Genomic DNA, 20,776 nt, shown 5'->3' with positions numbered 1-20,776 from the left:
AGTGACCTTCTTTGTCTCTTCTTGTAGTTTTTGTCTTGAAATCTATTTTGTCTGATGTAAGTATAGCCCCTCCTGCTCTTTTTTTGGTTTTCATTTGCGTGGAATACCTTTTTCCATCCCTTTATTTTCACTCTATGTGTCATGTGTCTTAACAGGTGAAGTGTGTTTCTTGTAGGCGGTAGATTATTGAGTCTTTTTTTTTTTTAATCCATTCAGCCCCTCTATGTCTTTAGATTGGAGTATTTAGTCCATTTACATTCAATGTTATTATTGATAAGTAAGAACTTACTCCTGCCATTTTGTGATTTATTTTCTGTCTGGTTTGTGGCCTTCTCTTTCTTCTGTTTCCTTCCTGTCTTCCTTTTAGTGAAAGTGATTTTCTCTGGTGATATAAATTAGTTTCTTGCTTTTTATTTTTTTGTGTATCCATTGTATGTTTTTTGGTTTGAGGTTACCAGGAGGCTTGCAAATAATATTTTATAATCCATTAATTAACTTTACAATTAAAATGAATACCTAAATGCCTAAACACAGATAAACATCTACAAATATCAAGATAATTTTCCTTTCAGGACAGGTCTGGTGTCAATGAAATCCCTTAACTTTTGTTTAACTTGGAAAGTCTTTATTTCTTTTTCATGTTTAAGGCTGTTTTCACCAGATTTGATATTCTAGAGTAAAATTGCTTTCCTCCAGCACTTTAAATATTTCATGCCGTATTACCTCACCTAGTGAAATAAATAAAGCATCAGGGACCAAACAATCTTGGAGAAACAGAGATATGTGACCTTTGGGGCAGAGAATTTAATATTCACAGTCTGAGCTTGTTTGTACCTGTCCTTCTTAGGGAGGCTTTCCAGATGTTCAAAAAGAGATGTGGGTGTCATGATCTAAGCTCTATCTGATTCAGAGGGCATCCCAAGCCCAGTAACACTGTGGTTCTTGCAGCCTTATAGAGGTGCCACCTTGACAGTCTTGGACAAGATCCAGAAGAATTCTCTGGATTACCAGGCAAAGATTCTTGTTTTCTTCCCTTACTTTCTCCCAGAGTCTCTCTCTCTGTTTTGAGCTGCCTGGAACTCAGGGTGGAGTGACACAAGCACCCCTGTAGACACTAATCCAAGGACTGTACTGAAGCCAGCACAGTACTGGGTCTCACCCAAGGCCTCCTGTAACCATTCCCTAGCTATCACCCGTGTTAGCTTAAGGCCCTGGGGCTCTACAATCAGCAGGTAGCAAAGCCAGCCAGGCCTGTGTCATGAGGGTGGCAAGTTCCCCCAGGCCCTGGGTAGGTCCAGAGGTGCTATCTGGGAGTTCGGGACTAGGGTCAAAAACCTCAGGAATCTGCCTGGTGTTCTATTGTACTGCACCTGAGCTGGCACTCAAATCACAAGATGTAGACCTTCCCACTCTTTCCTCCCCTTTCCAAAGGCAGAAGAGCCTCACCTGATGGCCTTTGCCACTTCAGGCTTACAAAGAGTACTGCCACACTACTGCCAATGTTCCCTTAAGGCCCAAGGGCTCTTTAGTCAGCTTGTGGTGAATGCTGCTAGGTCTGGGACTTACCCTTCAGGGCAGTGGGCTTCACTGTGCCCCAGAGCAGGTCCAGAAATGCCATCTAAGAGCCAAGTCCTAGAATCAGGGACCCCAGGAGCCCACTTGGTGCTGTACCCCATTGTGTCCAAGCTGGTACCTAAGGTGTAAAACAAAGTCTCCTTTACTTTTCCCTCCACTTTTCTCAAGCAGAAGGAGTCTCACCCCATAGCCACCATGGCTTGGAATGTGCTGAGTCTCATCTGAAGCCAGCAATCTCAGAGTCTCACCCAAGGCCCTTGGCATAATACCTGGATATCACTGCTGGTTATTCAGGGCACTAGGGTTCTTCAGTTAGCTGGTGATGAATCCTGCCAAAACTGGGTTCTTCGCTTGAAGACAACTTGTTTTCTTCTGGCCCAGGGGGTACCCAGAAGTGTCAAGTGGGAGCTAAGGCCTGGAAAGGGGGCCTCATGACTGACCAGTCCCTATCCTGCTGTGGTTGAGCTGGTATCCAATATATAAGACAAAGTCCTCCCTAGTCTTTTGTCTCCACTCCTCAAGTGGAAGGAATGAGTCTCATTATTTTGAACCATGAGCTGTGCAGCCTGGGGTTAATGGAGGGGGGATGCTGGCACTATGTTAGCTGCCCTGGTTGGTGTTTCAGTATATTGTGGGCCCTCACATCCTAGTCTGCTGGCTCTGGGCCTAGTTCAGCACTAGAACTTGGCTAGAAGTTGCAGTCCTTGTGACCTAGACTAAATTTCAAGTTTCTTTAGAACCCAGAGCACTTTAGCCCACAGTGGTAAGGCTTGCAGAGACTCAAGTTCTGACTGATGGGATCAATGATTCCCCTCTTTGTAGGGCAGGTTTAAATCTCCCTCCATGGGTGGGCATCAGCTGAATGTGTTCCAGTTTTGCTTTCTCCTATAACAAGGACAGCACTGATTTCAGCGTCTCACAGTTGCTGCACCCTCCCTCTCCCCAACACACAAAAGTGCGCTCTGCACCACCTTGCCACTGCTGGGGGAGGGGGAGGGGTGATATCAGTGATTCAAGATTGTGTTTCCTACCTCTTCAGTGCCTCTTTCAGCAGTATGAAGTTTCCGCAGTATGAGCTGTATGAGCAATATAAGCAGTATGAAGTTTCAGCAGTATGAGCATGTGTGGCTGTCAACAACTTGCTCTGGAAGATGGAAGGAGGATAGAGCAACCCCAGGAGGAGCTCAGGCCTCAGCTGGTCCAGGAACATTGCATGACACACTCAAAATTTGGCCTCTGCTCCTTTGCTTCATGTTGATCCGTAAATTTCTATGTAACTTCAGAGGCTTGTGGGTAGGTAGTCCAAGCCCCTTTTTGTGCATCTGGGTTTAATTATCTGCATTCATGGCATTCAACATAGTAACCTGGACCCCAGGTTATAGAGTCTTGTCCAGGATAAAATGAACTCCCACAGCAGCAAGAGGAGAGGGCACCAAAGCCAGGAAGATAGGGCCTGGATTCATTTTCTGGATCTGCCATCCCATAGCTATGTGGACTTGGGCAAGCTCCCCCACCTCCCTGAGCCTAAGATGCCTTCACTGACCCTGTGGGGATAAGAACTCCAGCTTCCTTGGCTTCCTCTGTGGCTTGAATGAGGTCCTATGTGTAAAGTGCCTGTCATGTCCCTGGAGTGTGACATGGGTTCCCTCCCCTTACCCCTTAGCAGTGGAAGTGAGCTCTAGATTTTGTAAGAGTATCTACTAGGGGCTGACAGAGGGCTCAGTATGGTTTGGGAGACAACGTTACTCTTGGTTTCTTAGCATGTATTTCTTAAGCACCAGCTCTGTAAAGAAAACACACACACACACACACACACACACACAACACTATGCCAGACCTCCTGTGAACTCAAAAAGCATTGGAACACATTCTTCAAGTCTGAAAAAAGGAAAAGGACAGGTAGATGAGGAAAGGAAGCAGGCAGGAGGCCTAGGAGAGTTTCAGGCAAGAGGCCAGCCATTTCAGAGTGAGCGAGCTCTTCAATTCTCTTCCTCCTTCCCTTCCTTCTCTCCTACTAGTACTTCTGCCATCATTGATAATAACAATATTTCCTGCAGGTGCAGATCATTATGCCAGTAAAGCACCTTCTTTACTGATGGGCTTTTGTGGGCTTCTTGTCACATAAGCAAGATGCACAACCCAAAAACCACCATCATGGAGAGCTCAGGCTTTGGAGTAGGACACCCTGACTGTGAATCTCAGTTCCACAACTAGAGGCATGGCCTTAGGTGTATTGTCGAACCTCACTAATCTCCAGACTTCTTCACTTTATAATTATAATCTTACCTTAGAGAACTATCATGAGGAGTAAAGGAGTAAAGGCATTGGTCCCTGGCACATGATGAACTCAACATGTGGACATTGGTGTGAACATTATAGTTCATTCTGGAATGTTCTGCCTGGATTGGAAGTTCAACTCTTCTATTTATGCAATGCGTGGCCTAGGGTAAGTTACTTAACCTCTCTGTGCCTGGTTTCCTTCTTAGGGTTTAATTATCTATGCTGCTAACAACCAGTGAGGTGGCCTTTTTCATTTTATTTCATTCTAAAAACCCTAAAATAGGATCATGGTGAGAATTAAATGAAAATGTATATATATTTATATGATTTACATGAATTATATTTCTTAGACTATCAGCTGGTGTATAGGAAGCACTATACATGTGTTTATTGTTATTCACATTTCTTGAATAAATAATCTGGGTGAATTGTGAATTTAACACCTACTAAGTGTCAGGTAGTGAACAAACCAAATCATTCCTACACTCATGAGGCTTACATTCGAGTGGAGAAACAGCTAATAAACAAAATAGGATGCTAGATAAACAAGAAAGGGGTACGGGGTGTGCTGAACGTGGAAATGGGGGGTCTATCTTCCAACAGGAGACCTTTGAAGTAAAGGTCTGAAAGACGTGGAGGTGCAAGCCATGCAGATGTCTAGGGGAAGCACATCCCAGGGCAGTGATGAAAGATGAAAAATGCTATAACTGCCATCATCCTGCCATGAACCAGCCTGCTCAGGGTGGGTTCCTGTCCAAAGTCACTTTGGAAAGGTTGGGCCCTCAGCAAACAACCCTGCTCCCTAATAGCCTATGAACCCCATTAACGCATAATGTATGGAGGGCTTGTTTTATTTTTTTAACCCTACCTCAGTTTATGAGTGTGCATGTATGCAAAGTGAAAAGGTTGTATGGTGAGAACATGCCTGGTATGTTTGAGAAACACGGAGCATACCAGTGTGCCTGGGTCAGAGTGAGTCTGGGAAAGGAGCAGGAGGGAAACAGAGCCAGGAGGGGTATGTGCCAGATATTAGGGCTATCAAAACTCTCATAATGACTCCAGCATTTAAATGATCATATAGAGGCCAAATATGGTGGCTCATGCCTGTAATCTCAGCACTTCGGGAGGCCAAGAAGAGAAGACTGATTGAGCCCAGGAGTTTTAGACTGAAGTGAGCTATGATCATGCCACTGTGCTCCAGCCTGGGTGACAGAGTGAGACCCAATCTCCAAAAATAAATAAATACTCATATAGAGCAGGTAGTAGAGAAGGGTCAGTGTCCACACTACCAACAACTAAGGACCAAAGAAACGTACTGACCTGCCCTGGGCAGTTCCTGGCAGGTTAAGCCTTAGAGCCAGAACGTGGCCCCTGAATCAGCAGTCTTTACATTGCACCGTGCTGTCTCCCACCCTGCTTAGGTCATGAGAGACATTTTACCTCACTCGATGCCCACAGCAACACATCAAGACTGATGTTAATATCTCCACTTTACAGTAGAGGACACTGAGACTTAGAAACGTTAAATATTTTGTTCAAAGTCACATAGGACCGGAACCAGGCCGGCTGGACTTCAGAGGTCTGTTCTTTCCGTTAAAGCATGTGATATGAAATCTGTTTCTCAGGAATAATAAGAAAAAAAAGCCTGCTTCAGCCATCCAGTGACAGTATGAATACTGACCCCAGATAGTGCATGTAAAGTAATTATCTCTGCACCTGGCACATGGCGGATGCCCAGTAAATGTCACTTATTACTGTTGTTATTAAAGATGCACATTTGTGCTCTGAATTATCTATGCAGTGTTCATCTGGATGCTGGTGCCCTTTTTGGCCTGTACCCATAGCCTCTCTACTTACTTGTCCTTCTTGTTCAGCTTTGTCACCTGACAACCATCCCTCTGTCAGAAACATCCTCTCCTCAGCCCAATGCATTCATCCCTGGAGGGTGCGTTGGGGTCAGGGAAGATAGATCTAGGTTGAGAGTAGTAAGAAAGAAATAACAGAGGCTGGCCATGGTGGCTCATGCCTGTAATCTCAACACTTTGGGAGGCTGAGGCAGGCAGATCATTTGAGGTCAGGAGTTCAAGACCAGCCTGGCCAACATGGTGAAATCCCGTTGCTACTAAAAATACAAAAAAACAGTGAGACATGGTGGTGCAAGCCTGTAATCCCAGCTACTTGGGAAGCAGAGGCAGGAGAATCTCTTGAACCCATGAGGTGGAGGCTGCAGTGAGCCAAGATCATGCCACTGCACTCCAGCCGGGACAACAGAGCTAGATTCTGCCTCAAAAAAAAAAAAGAAGAAGAAGAAGAAGAAAAAGAAATAACAGAAAAAGACAAGTGCAGAGAGAAAAATCAGAGAAATGGAGACAGATTCAGAGACACAGAGAAAGAGAGATCAGAAATGGAGGGATGTGGAGAAGTCAGTGGCAGAGGCATCCATCCTGTCTTCCAGATCTTTATGTGGAGGAAAGGGTGCTGGCTGGAGAATTTAGAGGCCCTGATTGGAACCCTTTTCTGCACCAACTTACTTTGAGACCCTGGGTACATTCTTATCCCCCTCTAGGACTCACCTTTCCTGCTATGTTCTTTAAGGCCCTTTTCATTTCTAATCATCTCCATTTCTGATTCCTTGACTGACTATCCCTGAATGAAAAGACACTTCCACTCATAGGTAAAATATGGACTTTATTCAGAAAAACCAGTCAGTACAATGTGTACTACAAGATATCACTTGGCTCACATCACAGACATGGACTATATGACTTCACAATAAATTAGAGACGGGGCGGTCCTTTCTCCCGGGATGGCCTGCAGGCTCTTTCAGCAGATGGAGTTTATTATAAATACCACAGTAGACTTTTTGGCTATTTTCAAGTGGGATCAGACAGCCTGAGGCCAGCCAATGGGACTTTCAACTGCAAGGCGAGATCGGCCCAAACCCAGGTTCTCCCCAACCCCAGAGAAGAGAATTCCAAATTCGCAGGGAGATTTCTCATTTGAATAAACATAGGTGCCTTCCCCAACTCCTTCCCCTTTAAGGTGGGCTGTCTCCCACAGCAAACCGCATGGGGCTGTTCATCCCTCATCACTACACAGGCTCCTTGTCATCAAGCTGAGGATGTTACTTCATGATTTTTGTCAATCCAGGCTAGAAAGACATCGAGCTCTCCCAGGGACTTAATGGCAGCAGAGCGGACCTCCAGCTGAAATGAGAGATCATTGTAAGAATCCACCTTTCTAGACTGTATAATGGTTTTCAAGTCACTTTCTTCATATGCTGGTCCCTACGAGGTTTTTTTTTTTTTTTTTTTTTTTAAGTCACGAAATATATCTGCATAACATACAGACTCAAAATTATTTTCCTCACAGGCAATCAGTTATTTTTCCCCACAAACAAGCAGTTAAATCATGTCAGCTCCTTATAAATAGAACTTTAAAATTCTTCATTCTTTCCCCTTATTTCCCCCCCACTCTGTTTATTATGGGAAACAAAAAACCTGCCTTACTGGCCAGTTCTTCTGCTGATTTTCTTCTCCACATCAGCTTGCTTTAGTGTTTCTCTATCCCAGAACATCTTCCTCCCTGAGGTGCTGACAGTGGGTCGGGAGAGCATGGCATCCCCATGTGACATGTCAGAGCACTAAATCCCCTATGGACTAGCGTCCTACCCAATGTCACACAGCCAGCTGGTAACAGAGCTGAAACTGGAACCCAAGTCTCCTGCCTATTCCCTCTCCTTCCTCGGCAGACTGAGTTCATGCTTTTCGCATGTCCTGTAGAGCCAGCCAGCGTGGGATTGAATCCCGCCTCTGCCATGCAGTTGCAGTGTGAACTTAGTTTAGTTAGTTCACCTACTCGAGCCTCAGCTTCTGACTGTGTCCAATGCAGATAATGACTCATAGCATTGTTGTGAAGGACAAATGTGTGTGAATACTTGTGTGTCTAGAAGAATACCTCACTTATAGTAAGAACCACGTAACTCTTAGCTCTTTCTATAACATTATCCTACAGAGCTTCTCCACAAAGAAGCAGAGCCCATAACAGATTCCCTACCTCTTTGCTGTTCAAAGCATTGGCATTTGACAGTGTGATCTAAAGGCAGAAACTCAGGCTCACCCCAGGCCTGCTGAACCAGAATCTGCATTTTTGTTTTTCTTTTCTTTTTTTTTTTTTTGAGACAGACTCTTGCTCTGTCACCAGGCTGGAGTGTAGTGGCCCAATCTCTGCTCACTGCAATCTCCGCCCCACTCCCCAGGGTTCATGTGATTCTCCTGCCTCAGCCTCCCAAGTAGCTGGGACTACAGGCACATGCCACCACACTCAGCTATTTTTTGTATGTTCCATAGAGACAGGGTTTCACCGTGTTGGTCAGGATGGTCTCGATCTCTTGACCTTGCAATCCACCCACCTCGGCCTCCCAAAGTGCTAGGGTTACAGGCGTGTGCCACAACACCTGGCCAGAATCTGCATTTTAACAAGATCTTCTACTGATGCTCATGAGAAGCACTGCTTCTCCCTACATCCACATGAGATGTGCGTTTTACACTAACATTAACATGAGAAGACCATGTCTTCATCGCTGCACAGAATACGGGAGGGCAAATAGTTTTTGCAGTGACAGCATGCAGGTAACACATTCCATGAGTAACAGCTCACAATTCATGGGGGTTCCTTGTTCTCTCTGTGTCATCCCATCCTAACCTAAGCAGTGGGCGCTTTCCCCTGAATCATACAGGTCAGGCTTGGTATATGAGAGTATAAGAAAATGGTGGAAGAATGATGGAGATGAGGAGCCCAGGGGATTCGCAAATGAGGTAAGATCAAAACTCTCTTTACAGACACAGAGAATTGAGGCCTGCCCACATGACTGCTTATAGAGTGAACGCATGAATTTGAGTGGAGAGGAGGCTGAAGGGTTGGCACCCTCCTGCTCTGCCTCTCATCTTCCATCTTCCCCACCTTGATTCCCAGGTCTTACCTGATCATAGTTGTCATGGATGACTCTAGTGACATTGGTGGCTTCCTGCCTGCAGTGACACTGCCTCTGCTCCTGCTGTGATAAAGTGGAGGAAGCTCCTATCAGAGGACATTTCAACCCTGACCCTCTCTTACTCCTACCTCCCAGCATGAGGAGTGACATTGCTCTTCCCTCTCACAGTGAAGTCAGGTGAGTAAACTCAGATGGGAGCAGCCACAGGAGAATATGGCTCATCCGTAGAGTCACCTGCATTTGCCCACAGCTTTTGATTTTTGGCATTTAGAGCCCATCAGACTGTCAGCACGATCTGGCATATGGAAGCCACATATGGAACACGCATGGAAGCCAGGCACCATGACCTGTCTCATCACTGCTCTAAGCGCAGCATCCCACAGGGAAGGCACTCAAGAAACATTTTAACCAATTATTAATTAAGTAACTGGTTAGGTGAATTCATTTGAGTTCATTATCGTATTAATGCAAGTAGGACAGGAGTCATCATCCCTTCTAACAATTTTAGAATCTGAGGCACAGAGAGGTGAAGTCCCTTGCCACAAAGTCTCACAGGAAATCATTAGCGGGAATGGGGCTAGAACCCAGGTTCTCTCCTGGTCTAAGTTTTTGTTGGTTTCCTTTGGTTTTGTTTCAATGTTGGATTTGAATAGATTGCAATGAATTTCCTGGTGACCTTTAGGGATAGGCCATACCAAGGAACTACGCAGAGATTTATTGATATAGAGACCCCAAAGGGCCAGAAATAGAGAAACCAGGGGTATGCTTATGGTAGAACTGGAGTCCTTGGCATGCCTCTTACTAAGGAATACGCTGACCTAAGTTGGTCACCCCATGTAGGAGGAGACCATCTGTGGAGTTTTCAGCAGGCAGGGAGCCCTGGGGAAGCAGTGGGCACTGGGAGAGGTTCTCAACAGTTCTCCCTGTGGATGTGGGCAGAGAATTTCCTTTGACTCCAGGCACCATATCTGGAGGTCAATGGGGGCCAGCATTTTCTGGCCTCTCCTGGGCAGACGGGGAGCAGATGCTGGAATCCTGATCCAGTGACTTACACATTGCCGCAAGGTTTTCTGCATGTAGAGGAAAGAGTTGGCAATGCTGCTGATTTTTCTTAAGATTTGGGGGTGTGGCTCTTGATGATCCTTGAACACCCTGTCCACATAGAATGCCAGGAGATTCTTGGTCACGCAGCACACATCTAAGGGCTACAAACACAAATTAGAGTAACTCCTAGAGGCCTCTTCTCTCATTGTGGTGGAGGCCAGGGCAGTCCATTTGAGTAGGGGCAGCAACACATGAGAGAATCAAAAGTCATTTTGGAAAAATTCGTAATGGTCTCACAGTGTTCATCCTCTTTTATTCCCATCAAAGCTACTATGACAAAGATGGTGAGATGAGATTCCAGTTCGCCCCTTTTTTTGTATGGCCAAGAAATACATTTACCAAGGATGGGGCCCAGAATCGGTCACAGACTAATTCTCTCTACAGTATCCCTAGCATGTCATCACTAACTTCCACTTAAATCTTTCCAGGAACCAGTTGCCTCCTTTTTAAGAGGACTGATAGCTAAGCAGCTTTCTTGGAAAGGACTTCCTTACATTACAGGTGGTGAAGTTGGCCTCTCTGTTTTGTCTACCGTCTGATAACACACAAGGGCTACTGCATGCCAGTCATATGCTAGGCACACATTCCTCCAATGGTAATCACGTTGCATTCATTCTGGCCACCTTACTTTGGGCCACACTGCTAGCCTCTCCTCCAGTCTGTCCTTTTAAAACCAAAGGGTCATTGGAATGAGGCTAAGATTTGCCAGAAGGGAGATTGAAAGCTGCAGAAATGGGCATCTGGGTAGGTCTGCAGCCTGCAGAGTGTAGTGGTCCCAAAGAAATGGTCTCTAAATTCCCAGGCACAGCCCAGAGAAGTTGGTTAGACAGTTTCATTCTAGCCAACTAGAAGCCACCCACCCTGAGAGCCAGTAAATTACTCTGCAGAAGATTAACCGTTCAGTCTAAGCAGAGAGTGGTTTAGGACAGCACATTCGTCTTCATTAGCATTCAAGAAACAAAGCCTCCTTGGCCCCAGTGGCAGCTTTTCCTAGATGGCAAAACCAAAACCCTTCTCTTCCTTCATTCTTGCTGATTCCCTTAATCAGAAGGGCAAAATGTTATACCCCTCTGCACTATCAAATACTGTGGTACTAGAAAAAAGGAACACTGCTGAAAAAACGAAGGTGGGGCTGAGAAAGGGAGGGAAGGAGAGAGGAAGGGAAATGAAGGAGAAAGGAAGGGGAAAGGAAGAGAGGGGAGGGAGGGAGAAGATGGGAGGGGAGGGAGAGGATGGGGGAGAGGGGTGGGGGAATGGAGAGGGGAGGAAGGGGGACTGGTGGAGGGGAGGGGAGGGGAGGATATGATAAAGACCTGAATCCTTATTGACTCCTTTTCTTATTCCACATAGGCTACTTCCCAACCTTGAGTGGAGAAAGAATCCAAAGGTGGGGGCGTTTACTTGGGGTCTATTCCTAGCTCTGCTACTGACTAGTCATGCTCTCTCCTGAGGTCTCAATGTCCTCAGTTGAATAGTTTTGGAATAAATGGTCTTTTGGTTCCCTTCCAATTGTCATATCTTATGTGTCTACAGTGGCTAGAACATTATTTATTAAGTGGCTAATTCTTCTAAGTAGTGATTTATTTGTGGTGAACAATGATTCACCACAAATAAATCACTGCTTAGAAGAATTATGAAGGGGTTTGTGTGTGTCTCTCTCACGCATGCAGAGAAACCTGAGAAAAAAGTAACTCAATACAAATATACCTTACACTCTGTCGTATAAAATACACCCCCAAAACTGAATCTTTCTAGAATGCTTCCCAGGACTGGAGGAGCTCACTTTTAAAGGCACCTCTCATGGCCCTTTTTGTAAAATGAATGATCACCTAGTAAGCCAGCTGTTTTGTAGCATACTCTCCTCACCTCCTGTCTAGATGGTTGGACTGCCTCATGTTGTCCATTATAAGAAGAGCATCAGATTGTCTCTCTAAAACAACTTATGATCATATAACTTTGGGCTTAAAAACCTCAGTAACTCTCTATTGCTATTATTATTTTCTTTTATTATTTTCTACCTCCATGGAACCTTCCAAAATTACCCCAAAGCCACAGAAATCCTGTCCCCTCTGAGCACTTGGCACCTCCAATCACTCTCTAGGAAGTGGCACTTCTTTAATTCCTCCCAGGGGTTCCAAGCCCCTGGGACACTAGTGTGCCCTAACATATATTCTTTTATTCTTTTTGGATGTCTCAGGCTGGTGCCCAGGCTGGTATGCAGTGGCATGATCATGGCTCACTGCAGCCTTAACCTCCCAGGCTCAAGCAATTCTTCCGTCTCAGTCCCCCAAGTAACTGGGACTACAGTTGCATGACACTATGCCCTGCTGATTTTTTTTATTTGGTTTTGTTTTTGTAGTGATGAGGTCTTGCTATGTTGCCCAGGCTGGTCTCAAGCTCCTGAGCTCAAGCAATCCTGCCTGCCTCAACCTGTCAAAATGCTGAAATTACAGACATGAGCCACTACACCCAGCCTATTGCCTGTATTATAAGCCTGAGGCTCAGCCTGGCTCCAGGGACCTTTATAAAATGGCTTCAAGGTATTTTTTCACCTCATCTCCCACCACTCACTCATATGTCCTCTGGTTCACCTCTCTGTCCGACCTTCACTGATCTTAAATGCATTCTCTTATTCTCTTATGCTGCCCCAATACCTTCCTTCCTCTTATCCACTAACTACAACCTCCTTGGCTTTTAACTCACTGTTTGTTTTCTTAGCTACCTTCATGGGATCTTCCAAAATTACTCCTAACCCACAGAAATCCTGTCCTCTCTGAGCACTTGACACCCCCAATCACTCTCTAGGAAGTGGCGCTTCTTTAATTCCTCCCAGGAGTCACAAGTCCCTGGGACACTAGCATGCTCTAACACATCAGCTGACAAAGAAGAAGCCTGGTGCATTTAGAGTACATTGGAGAGTAGGAAAGAGAAGGGAACAAGATAGGAATTTCTTTCTCAGCCCAGAGCCATCTAGACATGAAGATAAAAATACTAGAAAAAGCAGACACAGGCCAATACCTTAATGCTCTGCAGAGTCTCCAATGTGGACAAGATAGTGACATTTGGGAAGGTGTCCTTAGCTTGCTGTGGAGGGAAACATAAAAACAGACATAAGCAATCGGTATCCCATGTTCTCCTGAGATGCAAAATGTAATAAGAAGGAACTCATTTTCAAGCTAAGATGCAAGGGGAGGCATGCCCCATCACCCACACATTTACCCAACTCATACTCACAATAGCTCTTTTGATTTCTTGGAAACTCTCTTCTATATGATGCATGTCTGTGGAAATCAGACATTTCCTGAGACTACGGCTGTCCACGAAGCACAAGATTAGCATTATACCCAGGAGCCAGAGGGAAACACACTGGAACTTCATGCCTGCAGAAAGGGGAGGAAATCAGCTGTCCGGCCAAGAGTGGAGGGCAATGAAAGAGAAGACCCTTGATTGATGCCCCCCTCCAATTTCGAAGTCAGGCCAGGCGACATACAAGAGAAAAAGACTAAACACTTCAGCCTTGAGGAGTTTCAGAGGCATGTGTCTCCTTCTCTGGTCTTCTTGAACCAACTGGATATGGGTTCTTTCACACTGCCCCCATCCCCCCACCTCCACCCCAGAAAGCACGATACAACACTCTCTTAAGTCCCAGGAAGCATGCTTGTGTGCATATAACTCTCCTATGACTCAACGCAGCCTACTTTGTCAACAGGGGTGAAAAGCATTGTTTTTAATAAATTAAATAGGAAAAGCAGGGTTGGTAAGATGTCCTAGGAATTGGGCAACAGATGTGAAAAACCATAAAAGCGCACTTGGTTTTTTATGTTTGCCCCTGAAATAAGTGACACACTTTTACTATAAACCTCAAGAGTGCATCTGCTTAAAATCACTTGTTTGACGCCAGCTAGGCTAGAGAGGATGGGAAAGGGAGGCACAAGCCGTCTTCTATAACTAATTAGCCACAGTGAGGAGCTGGGGGAAGATGCCAATGGTAGAGGGCACCTTAGCAACTTCCCATCCGTCACCCGCTGAGACAAAGGGTACGGGGAGCATGTTTGCAGCTAGCTGCTTCCCAGGCAGGGCCAGACCCTGAGATGTTTGCCACCTCTTCTCTTTCTCTTACCCTTCTTGCCTCTGTCTTTCTTGCTGCCTCTTCATTTAACCACTTTATATGGGGCCATAGAATGCACACAGAGAAAAGTGCATAAAATATAATGGTACAGCTTATGGAGTTATCTCTGCTTTCCCCCACGTTTACACCAGCGTACAAATAGAGCTTAGTGTTAATGCGTGTCTTATGACAACACATGTGACTAGAGCAGCCCTCTGCCATGCACCCTGCGTGGTGCGCACTGAGATCTCCCATTTCCAGCTGTGTGTGCCAAGGTAAGCGTGTCATGTGTGGCTGTGGAGAGAAGGCAGCTGCAGGGACTGCAGAGCTGTCATTAGAGTTGCTGTAACTCACGCATGTGAGTGTGAACCCCAGCTGCCCCAACTCCCTACGCCTTCCTCAGGATTCCCATCTCCTTCTCTGGAAAGCCAGGAAACAGCAAATCCTGTTCAGAAACCATTTTTGCCTTGTCTCTCCTTAAGTCGGCATCATTCCCAGGGAACAGACAGGTGTGTGTTGAGACCTCACCACATGGCAGGCATTAGGGCAAAGAGCTCCTTTCCTCTTTTTTCAACCTTTCTTTCTGGCTAAACAAGGATGGGCCCCATTGCCAGGGAAGTTTGTGGAGAGTCCCCCAGAGTTCTGTCCCCTCTAAAGGCTACTGGGGTGCTTCTAGAAAGCCAAGTAAGAGAGTGTGGGTTTTCTTCTGACAAGATAACTCTCAGAAGCAGTGGGATATTGCCTGTTCATCCCAGGCCGGGAGCCTCAAGCATTTTGTAGAGGAAAAGATGGCCCCCTTAGCTTGGTGAGGCAATTCCAGACATTTTGACTGATTCAGATATCAGTAGCAGGTAACATTTATCCTACGTTCCGTGTGCACTGGGCACTGTGCCAAGTATATTACATAATTTTCTCATTTAATGCTCACAACCACCCTGTTTCTATTCTCATTTTACCAGGAAAGTGAAGTAACCTGCCCAAGCCAAGGTTCGAGGGAAGGCGGACCAGTCCCTGAGCCGGCTCTCTCCACAGCTACTCCGCTCACAACACTGCTTCCCTCTGGCATCACACCCTGCAATCCCAGTAGCTTCCCTGACAACAGACAGACAGGAGCCCATTTCTGAACCAGTAGTGCTCACTACATTTAAAAAGATCTTTCATACTGTAAAAGATTAAAAAATGATAACACATAAAGTGCCCAACACAGTTCTTGGAACAAAAAAGCAATAGTAAAGACATTAGATCCCTTACCTTTCTTTCCTTCCTTCCTTCCCTCCCATTCTCTATCTCTTCACATTGAAAATAAGATCCTAGAAAATTCGCCTCCTCTATAGAGTACCCCGTCAGATTCTAACAAATGCCCAGCATCTGGAGCATCATAGCCACACACAATGATAACAGGTCACCTCCCTGCAGCTGTGAAGGAAGAGGGCTAGGATGGTGGTGCATATGAGCCGCTAATGACGGACAGCATGAGCCTCACCTCTCACTTGGTGTCTGCCGGCTGCTCCTCAGTTCTCCTCTCAGTGCTCTCTGCCATTTGGAAAGGCTGGTCATTTTTATTCAGGTGGATAAGAGGAAATGCTGTCAAGGTTTGCTGGGCGGATCCACCTTGCGGAGATTATTTTTCCCCTTGTTTTCTTAGTATCTTATTTCCTTAATTGTTTTCTTTCTTCTTTAAGATATAGCTGATTATTCATTATTATGAAATGCCTCTTTCTTCTGGGTCTTGACATGTAACTTCTAGGAAAATGAAGTCCCTATCTCCATGCAAATGAGAATTTTTTGGCAATTCTATGTCCATGCAGAAAAATCTAAGTTAGGTCACTTTCCTGAGAGCTATGGCACATTACCAACTGTGCCATAGCTCTCAGGAAAGTGACCTAACTTAGGCCAACTCAGGAAAGCACTCTCAGGCAGCCACACCCTGCAGCAGCCAGCCCAGGAGGTTGTGCAGGTGCCTCTGCTCCAGCACGATCCAGCTCCCCAATGCCTCAGGCAGCTGTGTCTGCCATGTGCCAAGCACTAGCTAACTGCTTTACCTGCATTGTTTTGTTGAACTTCATGGGGAACATTTTTCCCCCTCATAAAGCAAGGATTTCTTTGCACATCATCTCTCTCCCCTTCATCTTGTCCCCTGGAGGGTTCTCTCGTTCTTGATTAATGCAGAGAGAGAAAGAGAATGACACTGGAAAGAAGAGAGGTTTAAGAGCAGCCAGTGGCAGAGCCAGGACCTGAAATCCTTACTCTTGAGCTAGAAGACTCTCTATCTAAATTATCTTTTTACATAAACTCTTTACCATAAAGTCCTCTAGGGATCAGGGTTTAGGGCAATGAAAAGATAGGGTATAAACGGTTTCTTCCCATTAAATAAAATTTCTAGGAGGTGATTAGTTTGGACTGAGTTACTGCACTAGGCCAACAAGCCAAACCGAAGTGGAGTCACTCATGCTGAATGAAGTTCCACACCACCATGCTGAAACTAAATTGTTTATCTAACCTTCTGAGAGATCAGGAGAGAGAAAGAAAATAGGCAAATCCTCAAACAAGCCAGTTTTAGTCAGCACATAAGGAAGTCTCCTCTGCTGTAACCTTTACAAGGAAAGTAACTTTAAAATGACCAATCTGCTTTTTATTCTGTGTTTCTGCTTCCTCCGGCCCTTTTCGGCCTATAAAGCTACACTCCTCTGTCAGCTCATGGGACCACTCTTTCTATTTTCATAAAATGAGAGGTTGTCTGATTCTAGAATTGCAAATAAAAGCCAATTAAGATCTTTAAACTAAATGTATTATAATTTTGTCTTTTGACATCCCCAAACACAGGCTCCCAGAATAAATGGAGCTTATTTTTAACCAAATGAAGTGACCTGGGGATGAGGTGCAATTATGAGACCCCATTGGGCTGGTACAAACCCTGCAGCCAGACTGGGGAGATAGAGAGGGCAACAGGGTAACGGCAGAGAAGGAAAAGGGACAGGAAGGATGGCGGGCCTTTTATGGGACAGGTGCAAGGGAAAGAAACCCCAGGGACTTGATGTCTTGTGGTCCAGCATCTTGGACATAATAAAATGGTAAGTGTTGAGGGAAGTGGTAGACTATAGTGCTTCACAATATAGTTCTAGGTTTAAATCCTGGCTCTCTCTCTCTTCTCTTCTCTCTTGGTCGCTTCCCTTCTTAGCAGCATGCCACAGCTCTCAGGAAGGTGACCTAACTTGGATTTTTCTGTATGGACATGGAATTGCAAAAAATTCTCATTTGCATGGAGGTGGGGGGTTTATTTTTTCCAGAAGCTGCATGTCAAGACCCAGAAGAAGGGTGCATTTCATAATAATGATTAATCATCTATATATTAAAGAAGAAATAAAACAATTAAGGAAATAAGATGAGGGTGTGGCCAGCCAGGCTCAGAGAGGGTACCATGCCTATTGCCTTCTATGGGAATAAAACTCCAAGGAGTTGAGCAATATGTGGCCTTATCACAGAGTCTGGATGAAATGTATTAGGTCTATAGACACTGGACAAGCTACTTAAAGGCTTTCTAAAGCTCCATAAAATAGGTGAAATAAACTGTTAGGATTTGAATGTGCTAATGGACCTATATCATAGTAAGTACTCCTTAATAACTATTATGTATTTCTATGCCAGGCACCTGGAAAAGGAGAAGACACCTTTGTTAGGAGCTAATGGACACCTCTCTGCTCCTTTGAAGAGGGAGCAAAGAGCTGCTCTTGATCTCCCCTAGGAATCTCCCCTAACCCTAACCCCTGTTTCCCCCAGAGGGGTCGGATGGAGGGAGGTGGGTGCTGTTTTCCCAGCAGGGCCTGAGCTGCCTGGCCCAGAGCGCCTCTGCACATGTGAGAGGATTGCAACACTATCCGTGCTCAGTCTCGCCCCACATTCACCCCTGTGCTCAGACTGTATATTCTGACCCAGCTTTCATTTCAGGGCAAATATATCATATCAGGAAGCTTGCAGGGAAAGGGAAATAGTGATGTGTTTATAGCTCCACTTCCAGCATGCAGTATATCATAATCGCTGGTACTGGAAGCTGGGTTGACTGGCTCTGCTTTCTATGGCTGTCAGACTGAATGCCTTCTGAAAGCCACAGAATCTCAGTGCCTGTTTACTCATCTGTAAAATGGTACAGATCCAGTCTACTGCACATTCACCATGTAGGCACAGCATGAAGATGAAGTGATTACACATAAGTCCTCAGCACAGTGCCTGGCACATAATGAGCAATTTGAAAATGATGACATTTGTTATCAATGTTACAGTCCCTTTTAGAGCTCCTAAATCAGGAAAAAGGGGGAACAATAAGAAATAAATTCTCTTCATCTTAAGCCTTGCTGCCTGATCCCTAATATCAAATATAAGAATATAGATTGAGATAGAATGGCATCTTTCCCAGGATTGCAATTAAATTATGAGTCTGGTCCCCAGACATAAGGTTGCATTTAGTCTTAGAATTGGGACTTTTGGGACCAATGGACCCACCATTGAGATATCAGAGCTCAATTTTCCACTTGTTAAATAGGGAAGCAGGAAAATCTGAAGGAAGATTGGCAAGCCAGAGTGGAATGCTCTGAGTTTGACATGTACTGGACATAGCTCTCTCATGCCTTCCAATTCCTTATCCCTACCCAACATGCACTCCGACTTCATGAATTTTTCATAGTGATGTCAGGGCAATTTCCTTCCCATAAAAGCATGGATCCTGGCCATTCCTAAGTACTGAGTCCTGGAGCGCATGTAAAAATTGCGTAATTCCAGAGGGCACCATGCCTATTGCCTTTTATGGGAATAAGGCTCCATGGAGTTGAGCAATGTGTGGCCCTACTGCAGGATTTGGATGAAATGCTTTAGATATATATGAGTAATTTTGGTTAGATTTGAAAAAGAACCTATCATTATGAGGACTATAAAACACTAAGAAGTATGACAGAGAACAAATTTGTGAAAGAAAGAAATATTACTGATAATGATGGATGGATATTTTATTTGGGAAGCTAATAGGAATTTTTAAAACAGAATATATAGATGTTTAAATGTCTTGATAAATATATCTCGAGCATAATGATATGTGTGAAATTGTGTATAGCTTTGAAAATAAAACAAAAAAAAATGAGAAAAAGAATTGGGAAATTTAAACCTAAAAAACTTTCTCATTTTTCTTCTTTTATTTTCTTTTCTTTCTCTTTTATTCCTCATTGGGTTTGGTTCTCCTTTGTTGTGATATTTGGAAATGAGGGTCAGAAAATGTAACAGAAAGAACCCTGTTCAATGTTCCCATTACAGCAATGAAGAGATGGAGAAGTGAACCAGCCCTCCCTGGTACAGCAAGGAAGCTGCACGACTGCTTTCAAACCTCCATCTCCTCGCCTGTGGCTCAGCTCCCAACCACATGCTGCCCTTTCACTCTGGAATCAGGTAAAGTGGAAAGGAACTTGTGAGGGACCTCAAGCCCGTTCAGCAGGGGAGGTGATGTAACTCTCCCAACCCAAGCTGTTCTGACTTGTCATTACCCAGGAAGCTGATGACCTAAGGAAATCCAAACTGGCCACTCCTGTGCTCCTGGGGAAGGAAACGCAAATCCATCTTGGGCACCTATGCCACTTCAACCTGGACTTCCTTCTCTTCCTCCATTTTGCCCACAGGGCTCTCAGTCAAAGCCTGTTCATCTAGAGCCTCAGATCCTGGGTGACACATCTTATGTCAATGGGCTCTGGGACTCAAATGTCATGAAAGAGCTTCAGTGGAGATGGGATGGAGGGATAGGTAATGGAAAGAGCCCAACTGATGCCTCCCCATTCCTCTCCTGAACAATCCACTCTTCCCTAGGCAGGTGTACTTTCTAAAACGCAAACCCAGTCTTGGAACTCTCCAGTCTGAAACTCCCAGCATGACGCCCTGGGGCCTCTCCTTTGAAAAATCTGCTCCCCACAGCATCCAGACCCATCAGAGCCTGGACCTTGCCTAAATTTTCCACCTCATCTCTCTTGCAGAGCTCCCGCACCTCACAGGCTCATCTTACCTGGAAAACTCCCCTGGCTCTTCTACCTTGCAAACACCAACCTAACTTTCAAGACCTAGCTCTGGTGTGACTTCCTTTGTGAAGCTTCTCTCCTCTTCTTTTCCTCTCCCCACTGTCCTCCTTCTCCCCACTTCAACCCTGGTTGAGTTAACCACTGCTTTCTTTTTTTATATTCCCACTGGATACAAGATGCACATTTAACTTGGAATTTCACATGAAAACATATCAGTGTTTATCTACCTGAAATTCCAAGTTAACTGGATGTCTTGTATTTGTATTTGCTAAATCTGGAAACTGCTATATCTCATACAATTGAGTGGGGAGGGTCCTTTTAAGAAATTGAATTCAGGGTAGGTGCAGTGGCTCACATCTGTAATCTCCACACTTTGGGAGGCCAAGGTGGGAGGATCCCTTGAGGCCAAGTTTTGGAGACCAGTGTGGGCAACAAAGTGAGACCACATCTCTAGCAAAAAAAAAAATAAAATAATAAAATAAAAAAAAAGCTGGGTGTGTTAGTACACACCTGTAGTCCCCGTGTGCACCTGTAGTCAGAAAGCTGAGGCAGGATGATTGCATGAGGTCAGGAGTTGAAGACTGCAGTCTGCTATAATTGCACTGACGCACTCCAGCCTGGACAACATAGTGACATCCCATCTGGGAAAAAAATTGAATTCAAAAATAG

General features: G+C 45.0%; 1 protein-coding gene across 2 annotated transcripts; it reads right to left on the bottom strand.

The window, feature by feature from the left end:
* Positions 1-6,555: 6,555 nt before the first annotated feature.
* IL19 (interleukin 19) lies at positions 6,556-15,752 on the bottom strand. Of its 2 annotated transcripts, XM_017525316.2 has the most exons (6): positions 15,544-15,752; positions 13,187-13,332; positions 12,971-13,036; positions 9,901-10,053; positions 8,837-8,911; positions 6,556-7,061 (listed from the first exon to the last, which is right to left on the bottom strand). In XM_017525316.2, exons 2-6 carry the CDS (start codon positions 13,328-13,330, stop codon positions 6,966-6,968), a joined length of 534 nt encoding a protein of 177 aa, XP_017380805.1. In that variant the 5' UTR covers positions 13,331-13,332; positions 15,544-15,752; the 3' UTR covers positions 6,556-6,965. The 2 variants fall into 2 exon arrangements, with proteins under 2 accessions (XP_017380805.1, XP_037593379.1); XM_037737451.1 differs by lacking the exon at positions 15,544-15,752 and having other exon boundaries at positions 6,897-7,061; positions 13,187-13,355.
* Between the last annotated feature and the right edge of the window lie 5,024 nt (positions 15,753-20,776).

This window comes from Cebus imitator, unplaced genomic scaffold, assembly GCF_001604975.1.
Source record: "Cebus imitator isolate Cc_AM_T3 unplaced genomic scaffold, Cebus_imitator-1.0 Scaffold38, whole genome shotgun sequence".
In the NCBI taxonomy this organism is placed as follows: Eukaryota; Metazoa; Chordata; class Mammalia; order Primates; family Cebidae; genus Cebus; species Cebus imitator.
The sequence above is the reverse complement of the archived record's forward strand: the minus strand, read 5'-3'. Positions and strand labels throughout refer to the sequence as shown.